The 21,253-nt window shown below is 39.7% G+C and overlaps 4 protein-coding genes and 2 long non-coding RNA genes across 9 annotated transcripts; 5 read left to right on the top strand and 1 right to left on the bottom strand.

The window, feature by feature from the left end:
* The first annotated feature begins 1,157 nt into the window (after window positions 1-1,157).
* Window positions 1,158-5,925, top strand: LOC103404202 (uridine/cytidine kinase UKL1, chloroplastic). The gene is made up of 14 exons (XM_008343089.4): window positions 1,158-1,513; window positions 1,667-1,758; window positions 1,885-1,954; window positions 2,154-2,272; window positions 2,515-2,611; window positions 2,916-2,995; window positions 3,160-3,354; window positions 3,792-3,875; window positions 3,962-4,022; window positions 4,293-4,353; window positions 4,447-4,540; window positions 4,640-4,712; window positions 5,386-5,468; window positions 5,564-5,925. Exons 1-14 carry the CDS (start codon window positions 1,342-1,344, stop codon window positions 5,708-5,710), a joined length of 1,428 nt encoding a protein of 475 aa, XP_008341311.3. The 5' UTR covers window positions 1,158-1,341; the 3' UTR covers window positions 5,711-5,925.
* Window positions 5,926-7,361: 1,436 nt separating this feature from the next.
* Window positions 7,362-10,307, top strand: LOC103404530 (receptor-like protein EIX1). Its single transcript, XM_029096844.2, has one exon. It carries the CDS (start codon window positions 7,362-7,364, stop codon window positions 10,305-10,307), a length of 2,946 nt encoding a protein of 981 aa, XP_028952677.2.
* Window positions 10,308-12,070: 1,763 nt separating this feature from the next.
* LOC103404527 (receptor-like protein EIX1) lies at window positions 12,071-15,252 on the top strand. Its single transcript, XM_008343458.4, has one exon. The coding sequence runs from the start codon at window positions 12,100-12,102 to the stop codon at window positions 15,076-15,078; it is 2,979 nt and encodes a 992-aa protein (XP_008341680.3). The 5' UTR covers window positions 12,071-12,099; the 3' UTR covers window positions 15,079-15,252.
* Window positions 15,253-15,602: 350 nt separating this feature from the next.
* LOC103404198 (uncharacterized) lies at window positions 15,603-17,066 on the top strand. 3 transcript variants are annotated; one of them, XR_011577886.1, is made up of 5 exons: window positions 15,603-15,854; window positions 15,943-16,058; window positions 16,304-16,319; window positions 16,459-16,538; window positions 16,764-17,066. It is a non-coding gene; the product is annotated as an uncharacterized lncRNA (long non-coding RNA). The 3 variants fall into 3 exon arrangements; XR_011577885.1 differs by having other exon boundaries at window positions 16,771-16,885; XR_011577884.1 differs by lacking the exon at window positions 16,764-17,066 and having other exon boundaries at window positions 16,459-16,646.
* Window positions 16,836-20,168, bottom strand: LOC103417019 (chloride channel protein CLC-b). Of its 2 annotated transcripts, XR_011577882.1 has the most exons (7): window positions 19,978-20,168; window positions 19,674-19,874; window positions 19,367-19,544; window positions 18,707-19,239; window positions 17,474-18,620; window positions 17,140-17,299; window positions 16,836-17,009 (listed from the first exon to the last, which is right to left on the bottom strand). XR_011577882.1 is itself a non-coding variant. In XM_029097327.2 (6 exons), the coding sequence occupies exons 1-6, from the start codon at window positions 20,166-20,168 to the stop codon at window positions 17,192-17,194; spliced, it is 2,358 nt and encodes a 785-aa protein (XP_028953160.2). In that variant the 3' UTR covers window positions 16,836-17,191. The 2 variants fall into 2 exon arrangements, 1 of the variants encoding a protein (XP_028953160.2); XM_029097327.2 differs by having other exon boundaries at window positions 16,836-17,299.
* On the top strand, window positions 19,399-20,433 carry LOC139193583 (uncharacterized). Its single transcript, XR_011577883.1, has 2 exons — window positions 19,399-19,540; window positions 19,621-20,433. It is a non-coding gene; the product is annotated as an uncharacterized lncRNA (long non-coding RNA).
* The last annotated feature ends 820 nt before the right edge of the window (window positions 20,434-21,253 follow it).

The following is a 21,253-nucleotide window of genomic DNA, read 5'->3' as shown; positions in this document are numbered from 1 at the left end:
TTACTTTAAGAAAGAAAATAGCTTAAATTCATTCTTTAATAATCTAGAGCTAAAAATTTAGGCCAGAAGGGTTGGAGCAGAAAAACTGTTTTTGTTAAATTAGATGTTAGATTAACCATTGACATAATTTGAACTCATACCGTCATATAAGAGCTTAACTCCTTTTCACCATTATGATAAATAACCATGTGCAACTCTTTATAATTTTCTTAAGTGTGAGATTTGGTGGATCAAAATTAGGAATTGGATCCTCTCCTGACCAAGGATCTTGAACATTTTCATCAAACGACTATAATTATTATAACTTAAAGAAAATCCTCCTATTTGTAGCGTTGAATAAAAATCTAACGGTCCAAGATCCTTGTTTAAGAGGATCCTTTCATTGGGCTCAAGAGAGGATCCAATTCCTCAAAATTAATGGGTGACAAAAACTCTAATGACGTCATGATGGAAAGATTCGCTAGGGTCAAGACTATATAAATAAACGGCCAAGATCCCTGCTCAAAGAACGCAAAACTTCAGATGAACGCTTCAAACGAGTGGTCAGTGCACATAAGACTTTGACTACTTAAGAGATGTCTACTAAAGTTTCATAATTTAAACGTGAAACCCAATCTGTCGAACAAAAGGTATTTTATCCACCACCACGTGCTTATCCAAGGACGCAGATCCTCTATGGATATGAGTTTAGGAATCAATAGATTTAGATTATTGAAATTTGATCGATTGTAAACAGGAAATCTTTTTAAAAGTTATAATAATTGTAACCGTTGGATCAAATTTCAATGATCCGGATCTATTAATCCCTAGGCTCAAATCTGGAGAGGATCTGTGTTCCCTATCCAAGACCAGAAAAATAAAAATAATAATTGTCGCAAAATCAGAAAAATTAAAATAATATTTTCATTTAATTACAACAATTGACTTGGTGGTAAATTTAGACTGCGGCTCTCCAATAAACAAAAAATATGAGAGATCCCGAGAGCTGGTGAGTCTTCTTAACTATAGCCATGGACAAGATGAAATTTCGTCATAGATTTTTCGGGCTTGAAAAAGGTCGATAAATGTGACTTGACATCGGTTGTCTTATTTATTTTTTATTTAATATAAAAAACAATATTTTCATTTATAAAAAATAATCATAAAAATGAAAATGAAAGCGCGAATCTTGTGCGCCCGGACAAATCGTGACGAAACGGCAGAATCTCCTCTATCCAACTGAAACTCTTTAACATAATTTTTCACTTAAACTGCAGCGTCGTGTCGTTCTTTACCAAAATTCACTCCGAAACCCGAAACCAGAGATCGAGAGCGAGAGCGAGAGAGAGAGAGTGGAAAACCATGCCGGAGGACGCGACGGCGATTGACTATGTGATGGAGAAAGCATCTGGTCCCCACTTCTCGGGGCTCCGGCTCGACGGCATCCTCTCCTCTCCGTCGCCTTCCTCGTCTCCGGCCGCCGCCTCCAACGTCGCAGCCGACCCCAACGCCCCCAAGCAGCCATTCGTCATCGGTACCCTCACCCCCTCGCTCTTCGTTTTAATCTCAATTTGCATTTCGTTGATCCGATGCGATTCAGTCTCCGCTGCAACTGCATTTCAATTCCTTCAATTTCAATTTCTTCAATTTTAATTTCAATTTCGTTGGCGTTACGGTGATTGATTAGGTGTTTCGGGAGGTACGGCTTCCGGTAAGACGACGGTGTGTGACATGATCATCCAGCAGCTTCACGATCATCGTGTCGTACTTGTCAATCAGGTTAGGGCTTGGTGAAGCTCCTTCTCGTTGCTTACTTTCTCTGCATGCACGATTTTCTGTTGTTAGTTGATTAAAGCTATATAATTAGTATAATTCTTTGATTAGTTTGATTTGGACATTTTGTAGGATTCATTTTATCGAGGTTTGACACCCGAGGAATCGGAACGAGTGCATGAGTATAATTTTGATCACCCTGGTAATCATTTTACTGTTGAAATTCAAATTCACTTTTGTGTTGTTGATTTTAGCTAAGGAATTAGGTTGTGTGCTATGGTATACTGTGCATATCTGGCAGTTGTGTAGCGACAGATCATGTTTTGTTTGGGTTCTTTTCTATATCTATAGGAACATTATTCATATAGTTTACTGATTATCTATTGGTTTTGTTTTTTTAGACGCTTTTGACACCGAACAACTCTTGGATTGCGTTCAAAAGCTAAAGAACGGGCAATCTGTCCAAGTTCCGATTTATGATTTTAAGATACATAGACGAAGTTCTGATAGTTTCCGGCAGGTACTCAAATCATTTACGTGTTTTCCTCCCTTTTCTTCCTTACGAGTATTTAGCTATTTTTGCATGTAATAGCTTACTTGATTACGCTATACTATTTATTGTTTATTATTAATATTCTTCTTCTTATGTTACTTCTATTATTGTTTCTATTGCTACTGTTATGGCTCTTCTCAAGGACAATTTTGATTTGTAATTGTCGTTTCTCTTCCCTTTTTCTGGCATTTGGTGTACTGTTTTATCAGGTGAATGCTTCTGATGTAATAATCTTGGAAGGAATTCTGGTGTTCCATGACCAACGTGTCCGCAATCTAATGAACATTAAGATTTTTGTTGATACAGGTCTGATCTCTTTTGTGTAATTCTTGTCGTTTTCATCTTATTTATTGTGCAATAACTGCCCTATATGGTGATCACATCTTTTAGATTTCCATAGTTTTGTTTTGCATGGCATGTTAGTATGAGCGTTAGTTGCGGACTTGATATGGAAATTTGAGCGTTACTTGCGGTCTTGATATGGAATTTTCCTCTTATTGGCCAGTCTCTGTATGTGTGTGAGGAGGAGGTCTTAACCTTTTTTTGGTTATGCTGTCTCTCTCTCTCTCTCTCTCTCAATATTTATTTACTTTTTACCATATGTTAATAGATGCTGATGTGAGGCTTGCTCGTAGAATAAGACGAGACACAGTTGAGAGGGGCAGGGACATTAACTCTGTTCTTGAAATGGTAAGACCAGCTTGGCTTATTTTTCTTTTCACAGTAGTTGGGATAATTTTTTTTGTAGAGTTGGGTAAGACGAGAGTGGCTTTTTTATAGTTTCTTTTGTAACTCTGCTGAGACTGTATTATTTCCATTCCTAAAATCACACTGAGGCATTATGTATTGTGCAGTATGCCAAGTTCGTCAAACCTGCTTTTGATGATTTTATTCACCCATCAAAGAAGTATGCTGATGTGATCATTCCCCGTGGGGGTGATAATCATGTTGCCATTGATTTGATTGTGCAACATATTCGCACAAAGCTTGGTCAGCATGATCTCTGCAAAATATATCCTAATGTGTACGTTATTCAGTCAACATTTCAGGTATGCAATATGTGTTCGTGTGATTTGTTTTTATATAGACATATTGTTCACCTTCTGTCTTTTACGGGAATTAGGAATTTGGTATTTGGCTTTGATTGTTGATTCCACAACTCATGAGTACAAATGATTTGCCAAATTCAGTTATGCGGCTCTTGTTTTTAGTTTAGTTGAGTATGGGTCTTGTTTTTATAACTCAGAAACTTTCTAAACTGCATTTTTCTGAGCACGTTTTGTGTTCTTCTCAAGTATTTTAATTTTCAGCTCTGAAAAGCATTACAAATCAGATTTCTTGGTTGACTGACCCAAGTAATTTGAGCATATAATTTGCATTATGATGGACTTGTAACCTTAAAGCTTTTCCCACCAGTCGGCACTTAGATGACTATTTGTTCACTTTCATCTCTTTAGTCTTTAATCTAGTTGTTGTCATTTTTCAGATTAGAGGTATGCATACACTGATTCGAGACCGAGAAATATCGAAGCATGATTTTGTATTTTATTCAGATCGGCTAATACGTCTGGTAATTTTTATTCCATGCCTAATTTAAATTTCATATATCTACAAGAGTTGTGCTTATATTTTCTTATACTCTGATGTGGCCTCCAGGTTGTGGAGCATGGCCTTGGCCATTTGCCATTCACAGAGAAGCAAGTAGTAACTCCAACAGGTGTGCTGATTACATGTCTACAATTTCATCTTTCCTTACCCATACTCGTTTCATAACTTGATTGTGACCTGTTCGGTTCGGCATGGGGATAATTTTGGATTTCCTTTAGGGGGTAGGGTGTATTTTGAATTTTTTATATATGCTATTTTGAATAAATGGATAAATCTCGCACAAACATGGATTCATATTTAATTTGCATCATCGGAACTATAGCCTGAAAATGAGGAATATTTTGCATGTCTTTGAAATTTTGCTTTTATTATATACCAGCATCAGTATATACCGGGGTGGATTTCTGCAAGAAACTGTGTGGGGTTTCAATTGTTCGAAGGTGAGCTTTAAATCAGGTATTGAATTTTAGAAGTTTTATTTATCCGGCAGTCCTTTGTCTATGCCGACAACCTTTCCTTGTTTATTATGTCAGTGGTGAGAGCATGGAAAATGCATTACGTGCATGTTGCAAAGGAATAAAGATTGGAAAGATTCTGATTCACCGTGATGGAGACAATGGAAAGCAGGTACCTTGTTTTTAAAGGAGAAAATTTGACCAAAAGCTATCTCCTCCCTCTCAAACCTTATAAAAGTTGTGTATAACCGAGCTATTCCAACTTAAACAGCTTATTTACGAGAAACTTCCAACGGATATTTCAGAACGTCATGTCCTGCTTCTAGATCCAGTCCTTGCTACAGGTAATCCCATTTATCTCTCATAAGCTTGGTTGTCCTTCTTTGGTACCTGGATATACGCAGGAAATGCAGTTGGTAATGTTGCAAGAAAAAATTCGTCTCTAGTTTTTTATTCTTGTTATACACAGCAGTGGTAGAAAGATATCATTTGCTTATGTCTTGTGCCATTCCCATTGAAAGAGCATGTTGTGAGACAGTGTTCAGTCTGAAAATTCAGTTGGCGTGGCATGTTAGCTTTTGCTAGCTTAAAATTGTCATCGGGTTTTTGTTTATTTTTTAATTTATGGGGCACGGGAGTCTTTGTTATGTGGTACGCTGAAGAATTTGTGTATATAATGAGGCTCAATCAGTCTATTGCTCTTGAAAGTATGGTCAAATCTCACATTGCTCCCAAAGTCACGACACCCCACTTTTCCCCTTGTCCGATGGTTTGTGTCTCACTTTGACACAGAACAATAGTGGCAGGAGCAAGGCAGTTCATTGTAACTTCTGCGGGCCAATGCGGGATTTGCCCATACTTTTAGGGGCCACTACTCTAAACATTTCAAATTACAAGCAACAGTAAATAGGCATCCATAATTTACCAAATTTACGAGCCATTCTGCTAGAGGGCATTCTTCAAATTTTTGAACTTGCTGGTGACTTAGTAGTAACGATCAACCTTAATGGCTTGTAGGTAACTCTGCTAACCAGGCGATTGAACTACTCATACAGAAAGGAGTTCCTGAAGCTCATATTATTTTCTTAAACCTCATCTCTGTGAGTTTTTTCCTTGATGCTGGTTGATTACGCGTATTTGTGTACAAATAACAACACACGTGACTTAAATACCCTACTATTTTCATCTGCCTTAGGCCCCTGAAGGAATCCATTGTGTTTCCAAACGGTTTCCATCTTTGAAGATTGTGACTTCGGAGATTGATGTTGCGCTGAATGAAGAGTTCCGTGTCATACCAGGACTGGGTGAATTTGGTGACCGATACTTTGGCACCGATGATTAAGTGCTTACTTATAGATTGGGATCGTATAATATTGGGCTGCGGCCTTGGAGTAGGTCGTTGTTTCCGAATTTGTGTCCATTTGGAAACCTGGTAGTGTGTATTGGCGTTGTGTCCAAATTCTATAAATGGTTCAGCTGCTTTTTCTTGAATTGTTTCAACTTTCAAACCATGAGCTAACTGATGGTGGAATTTATAAAAAGTACTGTGTGATGTTAGTTTCTTGGTCCTCATGCAATTTGTCAATTTTGGAAGTTTATTAAGAAATACAGGAGCTTTTTCTTTGCATTTGATCGCGTCTAATAGGTTCTTTGAACAAAGAGACCTATTAATTTTTTTTTTGTTTAATTTGAACGCGTCTAATGGTTTCTTTGAACAAAGGGACCTATTAACCTTTTTATCTTAAAATTGTTAAAAATTATCAACTAGTGACTTCGCCATGACAATCTACTCTTTCAGGAACTAGAAGGACTCCCATAAGTATTTCAGTTTTTTCTGGTCACCATCTTGTGACTCATCAATACTAGGAATCAATTCAAGATGTGCCTGTGGAAAAATGACTTATTAATTGATAATTTGGGTATTGTCTGATATCGTTTGGATATTTCTTATGGGGGACCGAGAATGCAGCTGTAACAGTATTCCAAGTCAAGTACACATTAACGTACTTTTTAATTTTGTTTATATGACAGTGCTTGATTGGCGTTGGATATCATCACATTGGCAATCCCGTTGTAGGAATTGCCCTTATTAAAAGAATTTGTCTTATTACCGGTTAAGTACGAGAATCTCTCCTTAAAATCGTATCGATTGAAATTGCATTTTCAACTTATAAGTCATTGTCATTGACCCCGCGAAACTTCAATTCCACAGTGGGAAATCAAAACTTCCAAAACACTGATATTGTACGGAGATGAGAGGTCACAACCATTGCTTGGAAGCCTCTGCACAATTCTACTATTCGTATCAGAAGGGAGAAAGGATAGCCACACAAGTACGATTGTGACCCCATTTGACCCCTTCTGAATGGATTTCCAACGTGTGCCATGATCTAAAAACCATATTGAACCGTCAACAAGTCTCGTTTGAAAATATTTTTAAAAGAACTGAAAAAGTTTAAGAAAAAATGTTTTTTTTTTAAATTTCAAAAGCATTTAAAGTATTACTTGCAAACTGACCCTTATGCGAGCATGTAATAATCAATTCTATACTTTTTGTAGAAAACACTTCGTGTGCTTTTTCTAGAATTTTCACTTGCATTTTTACTAAGAATTTGTTCTAAAAAATATTTTCACAAAAAGCACTTTCCGTCATTTTAAAATCACTTCCCAATGAGCCATTTTATGATACGTATGTATCATTATCGTTGCATTCGGTGTAAATAAAACAAGTTACGTGAACAAAACTTAACACAAACAATAACAGCATACCAGGGTAATGCAAATACTTTTAGACACACCAAGGGTCGGGACCACTGACTTGGAAGTCTAGCGACTGTGAAAGGCCAGACACAGACCATCGGCCGGCTGCCCATTTTCCATGAAGACTCATTCTCCTTAGAAAAAATGACATTGTTATACTTTTTCACACTTTAAATATTGCAGATATCTTGAGACCTGCAAAGCATATCTCATTGCATGCTCACATAAGAAGTATGGTTCCCAGAAGTGCTCCCATCCAACTTTTTTCACTTATTATACTGTCAGGTTTCCTCTTCTTTGAAACCACTAAACTTGGTTTCTGCAGTGCTGATCGTAACGTGGCATGCAAGGAAACTAAGAGGAAAGCCCTTCTCGAGCTCAAAGCCGGTCTCACAGACCCTTCAGGCCGGCTTTCGTCTTGGGTGGGAGAAGATTGCTGCAAATGGAGCGGTGTAGGCTGCAACAACGTAACTGGACGTGTGACCACGCTCAATCTCCGCAACGAATTTTCAGATGGCGAGGATGGAACATTGCTTGCATTTGGCGGTGTGATCAACCCTTCTTTGCTTGTATTGAAAGATTTGATTCGGTTGGATTTGAGCATGAATAACTTTGAAGGTGTTCGAATTCCAAACTTCATCGGATCACTAGAGAAATTGGAATACCTCAATCTCTCTAGTGCATCTTTCGGTGGAGTCATTCCCCAAAGTTTTGGAAACCTTTCAAGATTGCTTTCTCTAGACCTCAGCTATTATCTTTTTGAATCGATAGCGAATGATCTTCGATGGCTTCCAACTCTTTCTTTCTTAAAGTACCTAAACCTCGGAGGAGTAGACCTAAGCAAGGCTAAATCACGTTGGCTTCCCACTGTCAATATGCTACCTTCGCTCGTTGAATTGCATCTGCCCTCTTGTGGACTTTCCGTCCTTCCTCTCACCCTTCCTTCCATGAATTTCGCATCCCTTTCGGTTCTCGATCTCTCAAACAATGATTTCAACTCCACATTACCTCCCTGGTTGTTCAATCTGACTAAACTAGTCACCCTTGAAATGCACTCAGCCAATCTCCACGGAGCACTTCCAGAAACATTTGGTAGTTTGACATCTCTTCGGACGCTTGATTTGTCGGAAAACTCAAACATTGAAGGACCGTTGCCAAGAAGCTTGGGAATGCTATGCAGCTTGCAGACGGTGAATCTTCCTATCAACAAATTTACTGGTGAGATTACTGATTTCGTTGATAGTTTGTCTGCATGCACAAACAGCAGCTTAGAGAAGCTGGATTTGGGATATAACAGGCTGACAGGAAAACTGCCGGACTCTTTGGGAAATCTTAAAAGCTTAAGATTCCTCATATTGCGGTTTAACTCATTTCAGGGTTCAATCCCCAAATCGATCGGAAAGTTGAAATCTTTGGAGGAGTTGTACATTTCAAATAATCAAATGAGTGGGAGCATCCCTGAAGGTCTTGGGCAGCTCTCGTCGCTGACTGCACTAGATATCTCGGAAAACACATGGGAAGGTTCGATTACAGAAGCTCATTTCATGAAACTTGGAAGCCTTACAGATGTTTCAATATATAAAAATAGCCCAAACATTTCCTTAGTTTTCGACATTAGTTCCGATTGGATACCTCCCTTTAAGCTGAGATACTTGAACATTAGGTCATGCCAACTAGGTCCTAAATTTCCTACATGGCTCAGAAATCAGACTGAGTTGGTCACTTTGGTACTCAACAATGCTAGGATTTCGGATACCATACCGCAGTGGTTTTGGCAGTTGGATTTCCAATTAGATCAACTAGATGTCGCTTATAATCAGCTAAGCGGCAGGGTGCCTAACTCATTACGATTTATCAGTCCTGGCACCGTTGATTTGAGTACAAACCGCTTCGAGGGCCCCCTCCCACTCTGGTCATCAAACATTACCATGTTGTATCTCAGAGATAATCTCTTTTCTGGGCCAATTCCTCGTGACATTAGTGAAGTAATGCCCTCTCTGACGGATCTAGACATTTCCCAGAACTCTTTGAATGGAAGCATTCCCCTGTCCATGGGTAATCTAAGCCAATTAACAACCATGGTTCTCTCAAATAACCTGTTGTCTGGTGAGATTCCTAACTTTTGGGACAGTATACCATCATTGTACATCCTAGATGTGTCGAATAACAGTCTTTCAGGTTCAATCCCACGATCCTTAACTTCTCTTACTTCACTCAGATTCTTGATACTCTCTAGCAACCACCTTTCGGGCAAACTTCCTTCCATGAAAAACTTCACTGACATGAGGAGTCTTGATCTTGGTGAGAACAATTTCTCTGGAGCTATTCCAGCTTCCATAGGAGAAAGCATGCCCTCTTTGTTGATTTTGCGTCTGAGACTCAACTTGTTTAGCGGAAGCATCCCTTCGCAGTTATGTGGTCTTTCCAATCTCCACATATTGGACCTGTCACACAACAATATCTCCGGAAATGTTCCCCGCTGCATAGGTAGCTTAACTGGCTTCAGTTCCGATCTCACAAATAAGGATACAGAAGATTATCTTTACCAGGGAAGATTGAAGATAGTGGCAAAAGGAAGGGTCCTCGAATATAACTCCATCCTTTACCTTGTCAATAGTGTTGATCTCTCAGACAACAACTTGTCAGGAGAGATGCCTGTGGGGCTAACAAACCTTACAAGGTTAGGCACCTTGAATTTGTCCATGAATCATTTGACAGGAAATATCCCAGCAAAGATCGGAGACTTGGAGCGGATAGAAACTCTTGACCTATCGAGCAACAAATTTTCGGGTCCAATTCCACAAAGCATGGTTTCTTTAACATTTTTGAATCATCTCAACTTGTCATACAACAACTTGTCCGGGAAAATCCCAACAAGCAATCAGTTTGAAACCTTCGATGCGTCCATTTATGAAGGAAATGCCGGTCTTTGTGGGCATCCATTACCAAATTGCCAAGGTGGCAAAGAAACGCCTGAGGTTCCAGGTGGAGATGACGAGGATGATGACAGTAAGCTCGATAAGCTGTGGCTCATATTCAGCATTGTGATAGGTTTCTGTTTCGGGTTCTGGGGAGTTTGCGGGACTTTGGTCATCAAGAAGTCTTGGAGACATGCGTATTTCAACTTCGCTGACAAGGTGTATGCATATGTATTAGCCATTCTGAAGAAAAGATCATAGAAACTGTCAAATGTGAAAGCATATATATGAATGCAAATAAGACCTGAAAATTGGTTGTTGTTCTCAGTACTATTTTGGTAATAAAGAAGCATGAATATCTTATATGATTCATGAAATTTTATTCTTCTTTCCCGTGATTATATTCATGCTGCGAACTTTTATTTTTCTGTAAAAAGAAAGTCTAGAGTGTTTTTGCAGCATTTGATTGTTTTTGTTTGACGATTTCTCGAGACATTCTACTGATTAATTAAATATTGAAGACAAACTAGTGAAAATTTTAATTATAATTATGTTCTCGTCTAGAAGGACAACTATTCTCACCCAATACTCACGCTTAGGCCTGATTTTTGATCAGATGCATATCATTTTTAATTTGAGAATGAAAATTTCGAAATTTCATTAACTCATGCCAAATTCGGTATTTTTGGAATCAGATTTATTTTTTGAATTTCAAAATTATGGGACTTATATGACTTCATCTACTGTTCTCCAGCAAGATAAAAAAAATGTCATCTCCATGGCTCTCTCTACACAATATAAAATTTTATAGTTCTCAAATTCTCATTTTTTATGTAATATATTCTGTAGGGAGTTGTAATTGACAAAATAGTTACATATTTGAGTACATGTATAATAAATCGAAAGTCAATAAGTACTATGTAAAAGAGTTATGCAAGTTTCAGAATTTGATATTGAATTTAGAATATAAAAACATTCCAATTCCTATCCATTTTTTTTTTTCGGATTTCAAAAGTTTGAATTTGAATTGGACAGAATCTTTGTAATATTTCAACTCAAATCGGTCGGAATTGGATATTCCAAGTTGCACCCCTACTCATGCCAAAACCAAAACCCTTGAAACTTGTAAACAAAAAAAACTCTTCCCACTCATCACTTACGCCAAAACCAAAATACTCGTTTCATTCAAACAACAAGACTTACTCCCTCCAAACCCTCAAAACCCAAACTCCTTATGAAACCATTATTTTGAATATTTACTTGTGTTGTACGTTTGGAGAAATTTTGATTCGAGAAAATTTTCGACATACCAGGACAGGAAAGCTTATTGAAATTTCGGTGTCCATAAGCGGAAAACAAGCAGCACGTTTCGGTCAGGACTAACTGAGTACAAACAAAAATATGTTCTCTAAACCCGACTTCCACAGAAGCTTCCGGCCTTGTCTAACGCAGCTCTTACATTTGGCAGCTGACTGCTGCAAACAACTGGTGTTACTTCAATACTTTTCCTGTTAATCTCTCCAACATAGAAAAATTCTTAAATTTTAAGCTAGAAGACATGATATGTGTACATTAAGGGATAGCACTGACTTGGGAAATCTTTGGACGATCGTACTAGTGTCGATTCTCATAGCATTAAGGATAGCCTCGACAACGCGGTTGTTATAGGTGACCCGATTATATGACGAGATTCTTACTTACAATCGGGTATGAATTTCCTTAACTCTACGGCACTTACGTGGTATATCTCCAAAGACACGGGAGTTGCTGTCATTAAACGGGGAAGATGTAGAAGTTATTGGCCTTGGTTTTGAGCGGTGAGGTACACCATTGACTTGTAAGTCTTTTGTTTTTGTTTTCTTATCAGAGACATGGAAATTTTCGTAACAGCAACATTATGGTTTCACTTCTAAGTGTTTCCATGACGGCACATAATTTGGAACATCTAAAAGAGGAGACAATCTCCTATTTATACATGGCATTTTTCTCTTTTTATACTGCAGACTCATCTTTTGTACTACAAATCATCCAATTGCACGCTCACATTCGAAATATGTGTCAGACTAGTGTTTCCACCCAACTTCTTTCACTTATTTTGCTATCAGGAATTCTATACCTTGAAACTGTTAAGCTCGGTCTCTGCAGCGTTGATCATAACGTGGGATGCCTGGATTTTGAGAGGAAAGCCCTTCTTGAGGTCAAACAAGGCCTCGTTGATCCTTCAGACAGGCTTTCATCTTGGACGGGAGAAGATTGCTGCAAATGGCGGGGTGTAGGCTGCAACAAAAAAACTGGACGTGTGACCAGGCTCAATCTTCACAACGAATATGTAGATGGTTTGGACGGTGAAGATGGAGCAATGCATGCATTAGGTGGTGAGATCAACCGTTCTTTGCTTGTTTTGAAAGATTTGATTTATTTGGATTTGAGCATGAATAACTTCGAAGGTGTTCGAGTTCCAAGTTTCATGGGATCACTAGAGAAGCTTGAATACCTCAATCTCTCTGGTGCATCTTTTGGTGGGGTCATTCCCCATAATCTCGGAAATCTTTCGAGATTGCTTTTTCTAGACCTCAGCAATAATTTTTTTGAACCGAATGCGACTGACCTTCGATGGCTTCCAACTCTTTCTTCCTTAAAGTTCCTCAACTTGGGAGGAGTGGATCTTAACAAGGTTGCATCCTCTTGGCTTCCCACTGTTAATATGCTCCCTTCACTTGTTGAACTGCATTTGCCCTCTTGTCAACTTTCCATCCTTCCTTTCGCTCTTCCTTTTATAAATTTCACATCCCTTTCGGTTCTCGATCTCTCTACCAATAATTTCAACTCCACATTACCTCCTTGGTTGTTCAATCTGACTAAACTAGTCAGCATTGACCTAAACTCCAATAATCTCCGTGGAGCACTTCCAGAAACATTTGGTAGTTTGAAGTCTCTCCAGACGCTTGATTTGTCTCAGAATTCAGACATTGAAGGTCAGTTGCCACGAAGCTTGGGAACGCTATGCAATTTGCAGGCACTGAAACTTTCTATCAACAGAATTACTGGTGAGATTACTAATTTTGTTGATAGTTTGTCTTCATGCGCAAATATCAGCTTACAGAGGTTGGATTTGGGATATAATAACCTGACAGGAAAACTGCCTGATTCTTTGGGACATCTTAAAAATTTAAGATCTCTCAAATTGTGGCACAACTCGTTTCAGGGTTCAGTTCCAACATCCATTGAAAACTTAAAATCTTTGGAGGAGTTTTACATTGCATACAATCAACTGACGACGATCCCAGAAAGTCTCGGTCAACTCTCATCGCTGGTTGCGCTAGATATCTCGGAAAACACATGGGAAGGTGTCATTACAGAAGCTCATTTGGCGAAACTTCGAGGCCTAAAGGATTTATCCATAAAAAAGGGATCTCAAAACGTTTCTCTGCTTTTCGACATTAGTCCTGATTGGATACCTCCTTTCAAGTTGAAATACTTGGCAATCCGATCATGCAAACTTGGTCCCAAATTTCCTACATGGCTCAGAAATCAGAATGAGCTGGTTACTGTGGTACTCAGTAATTGCAGGATTTCCGACACCATACCAGACTGGTTTTTGCAGTTGGATTTGCAATTGGATGAATTCGATGTTTCTTTCAACCAACTAAGTGGCAGGGTGCCGCATTCATTAAGATTCAGCTTTCCCTCCACTTTTGATTTGAGTTCAAACCGCTTTGAGGGTCCCCTCCAACTCTGGTCATCAAATATTACCATGCTGTATCTTAAAGATAATCAATTTTCTGGGCCAATTCCTCGTAAACTTGGTGATGCAATGCCCTCGCTGACAGATCTAGACCTTTCGAGGAACTCTTTGAATGGAAGCATTCCCCTGTCCATAGGCAATCTACGCCAATTGATGACCATTGTTGTCTCGAATAACCAATTGTCGGGTGAGATTCCTCATTTTTGGAACAATATGCCATTATTGTACATCCTAGATGTGTCAAATAACAGTCTTTCAGGTTCAATCCCAAGTTCCTTAGGTTCTCTCATTTCACTTAGATTCTTGATACTCTCTAGCAACAACCTTTCGGGCGAACTTCCTTCGTTGAGAAACTGCACCGACATGAGGAGTCTTGATCTTGGTGAGAACAAGCTGTCTGGAGCTATTCCGGCTTCCATAGGAGAAAACATGCTCTCTTTGTTGATTTTACGCTTGAGGTTCAACTCGTTTAGTGGAAACATCCCTTCGCAATTATGCGGCCTTTCCAATCTCCACATATTGGACCTCTCTCACAACAATCTTTCCGGAAATATTCCACGCTGCATAGGTAACTTGAATGGCTTCAGATTGGAATTCACAGATAAAGATACACAAGACTATCTTTACCAGGGAAGATTGAAGGTAGTGGCTAAAGGAAGAGTGCTCGAATATGACTCCATCCTTTACCTTGTCAACAGTGTTGATCTCTCGGACAATAACTTGTCAGGAGAGATGCCTGTGGGGCTAACGAGCCTTATAAGGTTAGGCACCTTGAATCTGTCCATGAATCATTTGACAGGAAATATCCCAGCAGAGATCGGAATCTTGGAGCGGATAGAAACTCTTGACCTATCAAGCAACAAACTTTCGGGTCCAATTCCACAGACCATGGTTTCTTTAACATTTTTGAATCATCTCAACTTGTCATACAACAACTTGTCCGGGAAAATCCCAACAAGCAACCAGTTTGAAACCTTCATTGATCCATCCATTTATGAAGGCAATGCCGGTCTCTGCGGGCATCCATTACCAACCGATTGCCAAGGCAACAAAGAAACACCTCCGGCTCCAAGTGCAGATGGGGAGGATGATGACGGTAAGTCCGATAGGCTATGGTTCATCTTCAGCGTGGTGATAGGTTTCTGTTTCGGGTTCTGGGGAGTTTTCGGGACTTTGGCCGTCAAGAAGTCTTGGAGATATGCCTACTTTTGCTTCGTTGACAAGGTGAAGTATGCTGTGCTTGATTTTTTCTCAGCCATTGCTACTTATCTGCAGAAAAGATCATAGATTTTAGAAGAAGCTGTCAACTGTGAAAGCTTATTTAAGCAAATAAAGATGTTTAATATTTTCCCTTTCCTTCATGAATTTGAAAGCGTGGTTTCAATGTCCTTTATGTTTTGCTTGTAAGTCAAGACACATATTCTACAATATTACTCTACAAATCTCTATTTGTACCCTAAATTAATCTAAAAGTAACTTTCGTTACAAAAGTTGACAGAATAACACGTGATCACTTTCTAAAAGACATTTCGATGACTCGTGTACTTGATAAAAATGCTTTTAATATATTAGAATTTGACCACTTTTGTCTAAGAGTAGGCATTTATGCTAGAAGGCGAACAAAATTGACCAAACCCAAATTTGGTTGATTCAAAGAACGAATCTGCACGTTATGGACTAATGTGCGACAAAAAAACGTTTGAAGACCAAAATTGAACAACCACTAAAACTCCGGGAAATTTTTGTAATTAGCGGCTTTTCCCGTTTTATTACCGTTGAGATCTTCCTACCAAAATCCTTCATCAACATTTGCTTTGTCCATTATCCGTTCCCACCACAGAGCAGCGGCGGAACAACATGCCTCTCTGCTTCCTCTCCGTCCGTCCTCTTCCCCCTCGTCTCATCGCCTGCCACGTGTCCCCAGTCGCAGTGCGCCCTTGGCCGTCTGCTTCAGCACCACCACAAGTACCAGCAGCACTACCTTCTCTGAGTTCTCTCTCACTAAGCGCTAGCTCGACTCCGCAGCCGCTAACCTGCGCCCTCCACTGCCCTCACTTCGAATCGTAACTCTCAGCTCAAATCCCCTTTAATTTATTTTCTCATAATAATTGTTCGATTTAATTTGAATTTTATTGCTGGGTGTATAATCAGGTGCTCCGGGTGTACGCACTAGTCCAATCTCCACCGTCCGGTCATCGTCGACGAGGCGTCGGAGTTCTTCAAGACAGTTGGAGTCTCAGATTTCACTTTTGACAGTTGCCAAATTGGTATTACTTTACTACTTTCCCCCCATAAATTCGTAAAGTTTAGGGCTTTTTTTTTTTTGATTTAAGTAAAAAGAATCATCCTTCTGGTATTAATTAGGGTTTTGATCCTGATATTATTTGGGTTTGTTGTTAGTGGGGATGGCGGTCCCAATCCTAATGACTTTATATTTGATCCTTTAATCTTTGGATTAGTGTTAAAATTTTATATTTTTAGTTTAATTTGAATTTTCTTTCTGTTTTTGCAGCTCATCATCCAAAGAGGTATGAAGTTATTGCTATGATATTTTATGAATTAGATTAATTATTCTCTGCTCTCTGATTATTCCATCCCGTCTTGCTTTACCTTGATTCATTGTTACCATTTCTTCCTCTACCTAATTAGGGATTAATATTTCAACAGGATTGCAAGGATTTGTTGTCTAGCAAGGCTTGGCACTTGGAAAAAGCCCTTGGCTATAATTTTAGTCCTGGAACCCCGAGGTGTTTTTCGGTTTCTTTTCTTTTGACTCCCGTCTTGTTACATTAATTGGATTGAAATTCAGGATTGTTTATTTTTTTGATATATTATCAAGATTCCTTCAAACGCTACCTTCGTTCTGGTTCTTATCGAGGCATACTTCTAAAAATATCCAAGCTGTTTGATTCATAACATATATTATACTTTTAATTTGATCGTTGTTCATTTCCCATGATTGCGGCATTGAGGTTTTAGCCGTGTTCAAGAGGGGCAAGGGAAGCCTGAAGAAAAAGAGAACAGGAATAAAGAAGAAGAAACGCTTGTAAACAATTCTGAAACTAGGATTTTGCAGTGACTTTCAGTGATGACCACTTGAACTTTTTCTGTGGTTATTACAAGAAGACGAGTGGGAGAACCTTGTAGAGAGATTGTAACAAAACCAATTCTTCGGTGTTGTCTGCCCTTTTGTAGAAAGGGATTTTGTTCACCGTCGGCTGAAACATGTGTAAAGTGAATAGTTACAAATGAATGAAATTGCACTCTGTTGTTTATCTAGCTGACTCCTTTTGAATTGGATAAAAAGAATAAATAATTGAGTAGGAAACTTCAAAAGATGAAGAATACATTGTCTTCCATCAGGAAAGCTGCTAGTTCATTGGTTGAGGTGAAGACGTTTTCAGCTCCCCTTCTCTCTGCCTGCAGATTTTGCGAGATGTGGAAAGGCATTCAAAATGTTGTAGGCTATTAAATCCTGCCTGGTTAAGATCCCAACCACTGGAGGCACCTACAAATGGAGCAAACATCGAGGTTAGTGATTTGGCCTTTACAAAAAGTATAGTGTACCGTCTTGAATAACTATGCTCAATCGACAGAATAAATATGCTCGTGCAGAAGTAAACTGTAACTCTCGTTAACAAGTGCATGGTGTTTCTTAAAATGAGAATGGTTGACAACTCACCTGAGATGCTTCATAATTTGGCACAACGAGCAAATGGCGAAGTCCCACTTGCCTGAAAAGCACCATAGCTTTTGCCACTGACATGCCTTCCATCACTGTGTATGGTGTTCTATTGGTGAGTGGATGCAGATCTACATACATCTCCATTTCATCTTTTGTCACAGCCACCTCCTCGATCTTCCATTCCCTCTCGGCCAACTCAACGGAGGTAAATTTCTCTCTAACTTTCCACTCCTCTGTTCTTCTTTTCTCTCTTAGGAACCATTTCTTTTTCAGCACCTGAAGAAGGTGAGCTCGAAGAATTAGTCCATGTACTGTTGCCCCAACTGCCAATCCCATTGGTGGCACCACTCCTTCTACAACAGGGAAACCATTGTGTGTGGTGTTTCTCAGGACCTCCACAATACGATCCACCTTTTCAATTCCACGGAGGGTTACTACTGGCGGTTTGGCATCAGCGAGCTCACCTACAGTCAGATTTCTCATCCACGGTTCTGGATGTGCCTCCAAGAAAGGCAAACCTTTTAAGTGCAGTATAATCTCATAGATGCTTGGATTGAAACTGTCTCCAACAGTTTTGGCAATTAGAAGGACAAGCATTGTTATGGGTAGTAAGAGGAGGTTGTTGGTGAGCTCAAGAAATATGACACATAACGAAACAGTCATCCTCATTGACCCTGCCATTAGGGAAGCTGCACCAAGAACAGCGAAAAGCCCCTGGTCAATGCTCGTATATGATTGCATGGCAATTCCAAGCAGACGGCCATAAGCTGAGCCCATAAGGATGATGGGGAGGAACAGTCCAGACGGCACAGCGATTCCAAAGGTAAACAATCCTAAGATGCAATATAGTACGAAGAAGATTAGGAGGGATAAAGGATGATACTCAGTAGAAGTGTTTGTCGAAAAGATGTTTCGAACTGCATCATCATTAGTGGCAAGGAGAAGAGTAGCTAGGTCATTGTAGTGGCCATCTGGGCAGTTGAACTTTTTGTAGTTTCCAGATCCTTCATTGGTGGGACAGGCAGACTCCGAAAGAGAGGAGTCACAGGGTGTGCATTCGACAAGGAAAGGGAGACCGTATAGGCATCCAGAAGTAAAGAGTGATACAGTGAGACTGAGGAGGATCTTGTGAACTTTCCCCTTCCTGCCAGAAGAGTAAATCAAGAAGTAATTAGTATCGAATTGACATCGTGTTGTGTCAGTTTTCGTATTTGGTTTAGGGTTGCTTACTGATTTATGAGGTTGTATAGTCTGAGAATCTTGTGGAGAAGATAGTTGTACAGGCTTCCCAAAACTCCACCAATAATGCCAATTACAGCTACGGGGATGATATCCCACGCATTGTACGTCACAGTAACGGTGCTTACATCGAACATGATAAGCCCTCCTTTCCCGAAAAGCCCACATTCCCCAGAATTGCATATTTCGATAAAAGCTCTAAGCACCACCACCACAATAGCTGTGCTGAAGAAAGTTCTCCAGAGAAGGGCACTCCTCCACCATGTTGCCACCTCTTCAAGGGCAAACAGTACACCACCCACAGGAGCTCGGAAAGCTGCACATACCCCAGAGGCAGCGCCACAGGTAATGAGATCTCGGCGGTCACGATCATTATTGAAGTAGCGGAGCCAGCGCCATTTAATACGGTGATTGTCAGGTCCCCCTTGACCTAATAAGGAAGCAATGCAGCTTCCAATGTGCACAAGAGGTCCTTCTTTTCCAAGATCTAGGCCTGCAGAAACAGCCCCAATGCTTCCGAATATCTGCAGGATGAAAGTTTTTCGTGCCACTTAGCTTAATAAATTATGACATACTTTCCTAAGAGTAATCTAATAGAGAAGTCACTGAAATTAAATGCAAACAATGTTCAATTTGCAAAAGAAAATCCACCTTGACAATCATCGTTGTCGCACCAAACATATTCGGTGTGTCAACTCCGTTGAGATATGCTTTGATTTCAGGTATACCAGGTCCAGCTGCAGTCGGAGCAAAGCACACGCAGAGAACAGAAGCAATAGCGGTCAGCACAAGATTGGCCCCAGCTATAAAGATGAAGCCCATCAGGTACCTACACCACACAATTCCCATATTGTTTATGCGATCATAGGCATTTCAACGGACTATACATGATATCTGGATTGTAGTAGCTGAATACGACATTGAAAGTTGGGTAGAAATACAGGGGAATACAACAAACCTCTCTTTCTCTATGAAACTAACCGCGGCAAGAAGCTTGTAGCCGGCAATATTCTCAACAGCGAGGTTAATGAGGGTGGCAATTATACCAGTTAGGAGTCCAACAAGGCAGGCAAGGATCCATTTCAAAAATACATACTGCAAGACTTGGACTTTGGATCTGCTTCTCCAATCATGCTTAAACAGTTCGTTCTCGTTGATCCTGCATCAAACCAACTTCAATTCAATGTGATGAAGATCAACACAATAAGGATTCAGATGCTTCTTTTAGATGAAACTAGAAACGGATCGTTTAAAGTCGTTACTCGTAGTCCAAGCTCTCGATATGGGAGACCTTGGCTCCAACCATAGCCAGTGGAGTGGAAGAAAGTGTTCGGTTTCTCTTGAGGAGTGGTTGCTGGAGAGAAATGCTCTCTGGATCTCTTTCTTCCGCACCGGTTTCTTGCATGGTTTGCGGAATCGCCGCTTCTGCATGGTGGTTCGAGTGTTCCGCCATGGGGCTCGTGGAAGCTGCAGAGTGAGAGGAACAGAAACTGAAAGCTCACAAACTCTTGTGTCTGAAGTGGTACAGCAACTCTTATTGGCTACGAATGTTGGATTGGCCAGAAGCTGAGAGCTACCGGTATCATGCCATCTATATAATATTTATAATTAAATATACAGACACTTGTTCTATCTTTGTACGTACATGCCAACATTGGTGATGTAGGCTTGGACGTTTGGAAATAAATGATTTGAGCAATCTCATAATTTTCTACCAATTGTGTCACCAATGATAATCCATATGATGATCATCTTCTTGCATGTTGGTGAATGATGAATGTGTATTGCATATTGGCTTCGTAATAGTATTAGGGTGGAACTTTAACTTAATTTTTTGTATCAGAGCAGGTTGTTTACGTATAAATTTCAAAGGTCACATGTGCTCTACATCATCCAATTTGTGTTGTCCATGTGTTTAGTTTGAAAATTCCTCTCTCAAGTAAGGCGCGTGCTAAGAATGAATCGCACTTTGATGAAGATGAGACCAAATGTGCTTATCATAAGTTGGGCTATTCTGTATATTAATAATTTTTTAACGGAGCTTGGCTGCTGAAAAATCAGCAGCAGCTCCTGTTGCTAGCGAATAACAGGTGGACACAAGTCCAAGTAATTGATTTTTTAATCACAAATTGAATACGTGCCTACCCATGATTTGTTAGCAATAGGAACTGCTGCTGATTTTTTCAACGCCAAGCTTTCTCCATAATTTTTCGGGTTGATATCGACTCTATTGATTTTAAACACATGACAGCTACGCATTACACATGACTTGTGTTGTAGGTGAAGTATGATAATTAATTTACATATGTATCATCCATATCCTGATCTGAAACTGCTCAAATCCGCATGCAGACCAGATCGCCACAAATGTGGGATCCCCATGGGCAGATACACGTGTCAAAATATGACCCCCCAGATCGCACAGATAAACGGTAGAGTTCAAATGTGACCTTTGGGGTGATTGAAAAGGCAGTTTATCCGTTTCAATTATTAAAAATATGGGATTTGGATTTTGTATAGTTGTTGTCGAACCGCGTT

This window comes from Malus domestica, chromosome 17, assembly GCF_042453785.1.
Source record: "Malus domestica chromosome 17, GDT2T_hap1".
Classification (NCBI taxonomy): Eukaryota; Viridiplantae; Streptophyta; class Magnoliopsida; order Rosales; family Rosaceae; genus Malus; species Malus domestica.
Note: the sequence above shows the minus strand (reverse complement) of the source record. Positions and strands in the feature narration are given on the sequence as shown.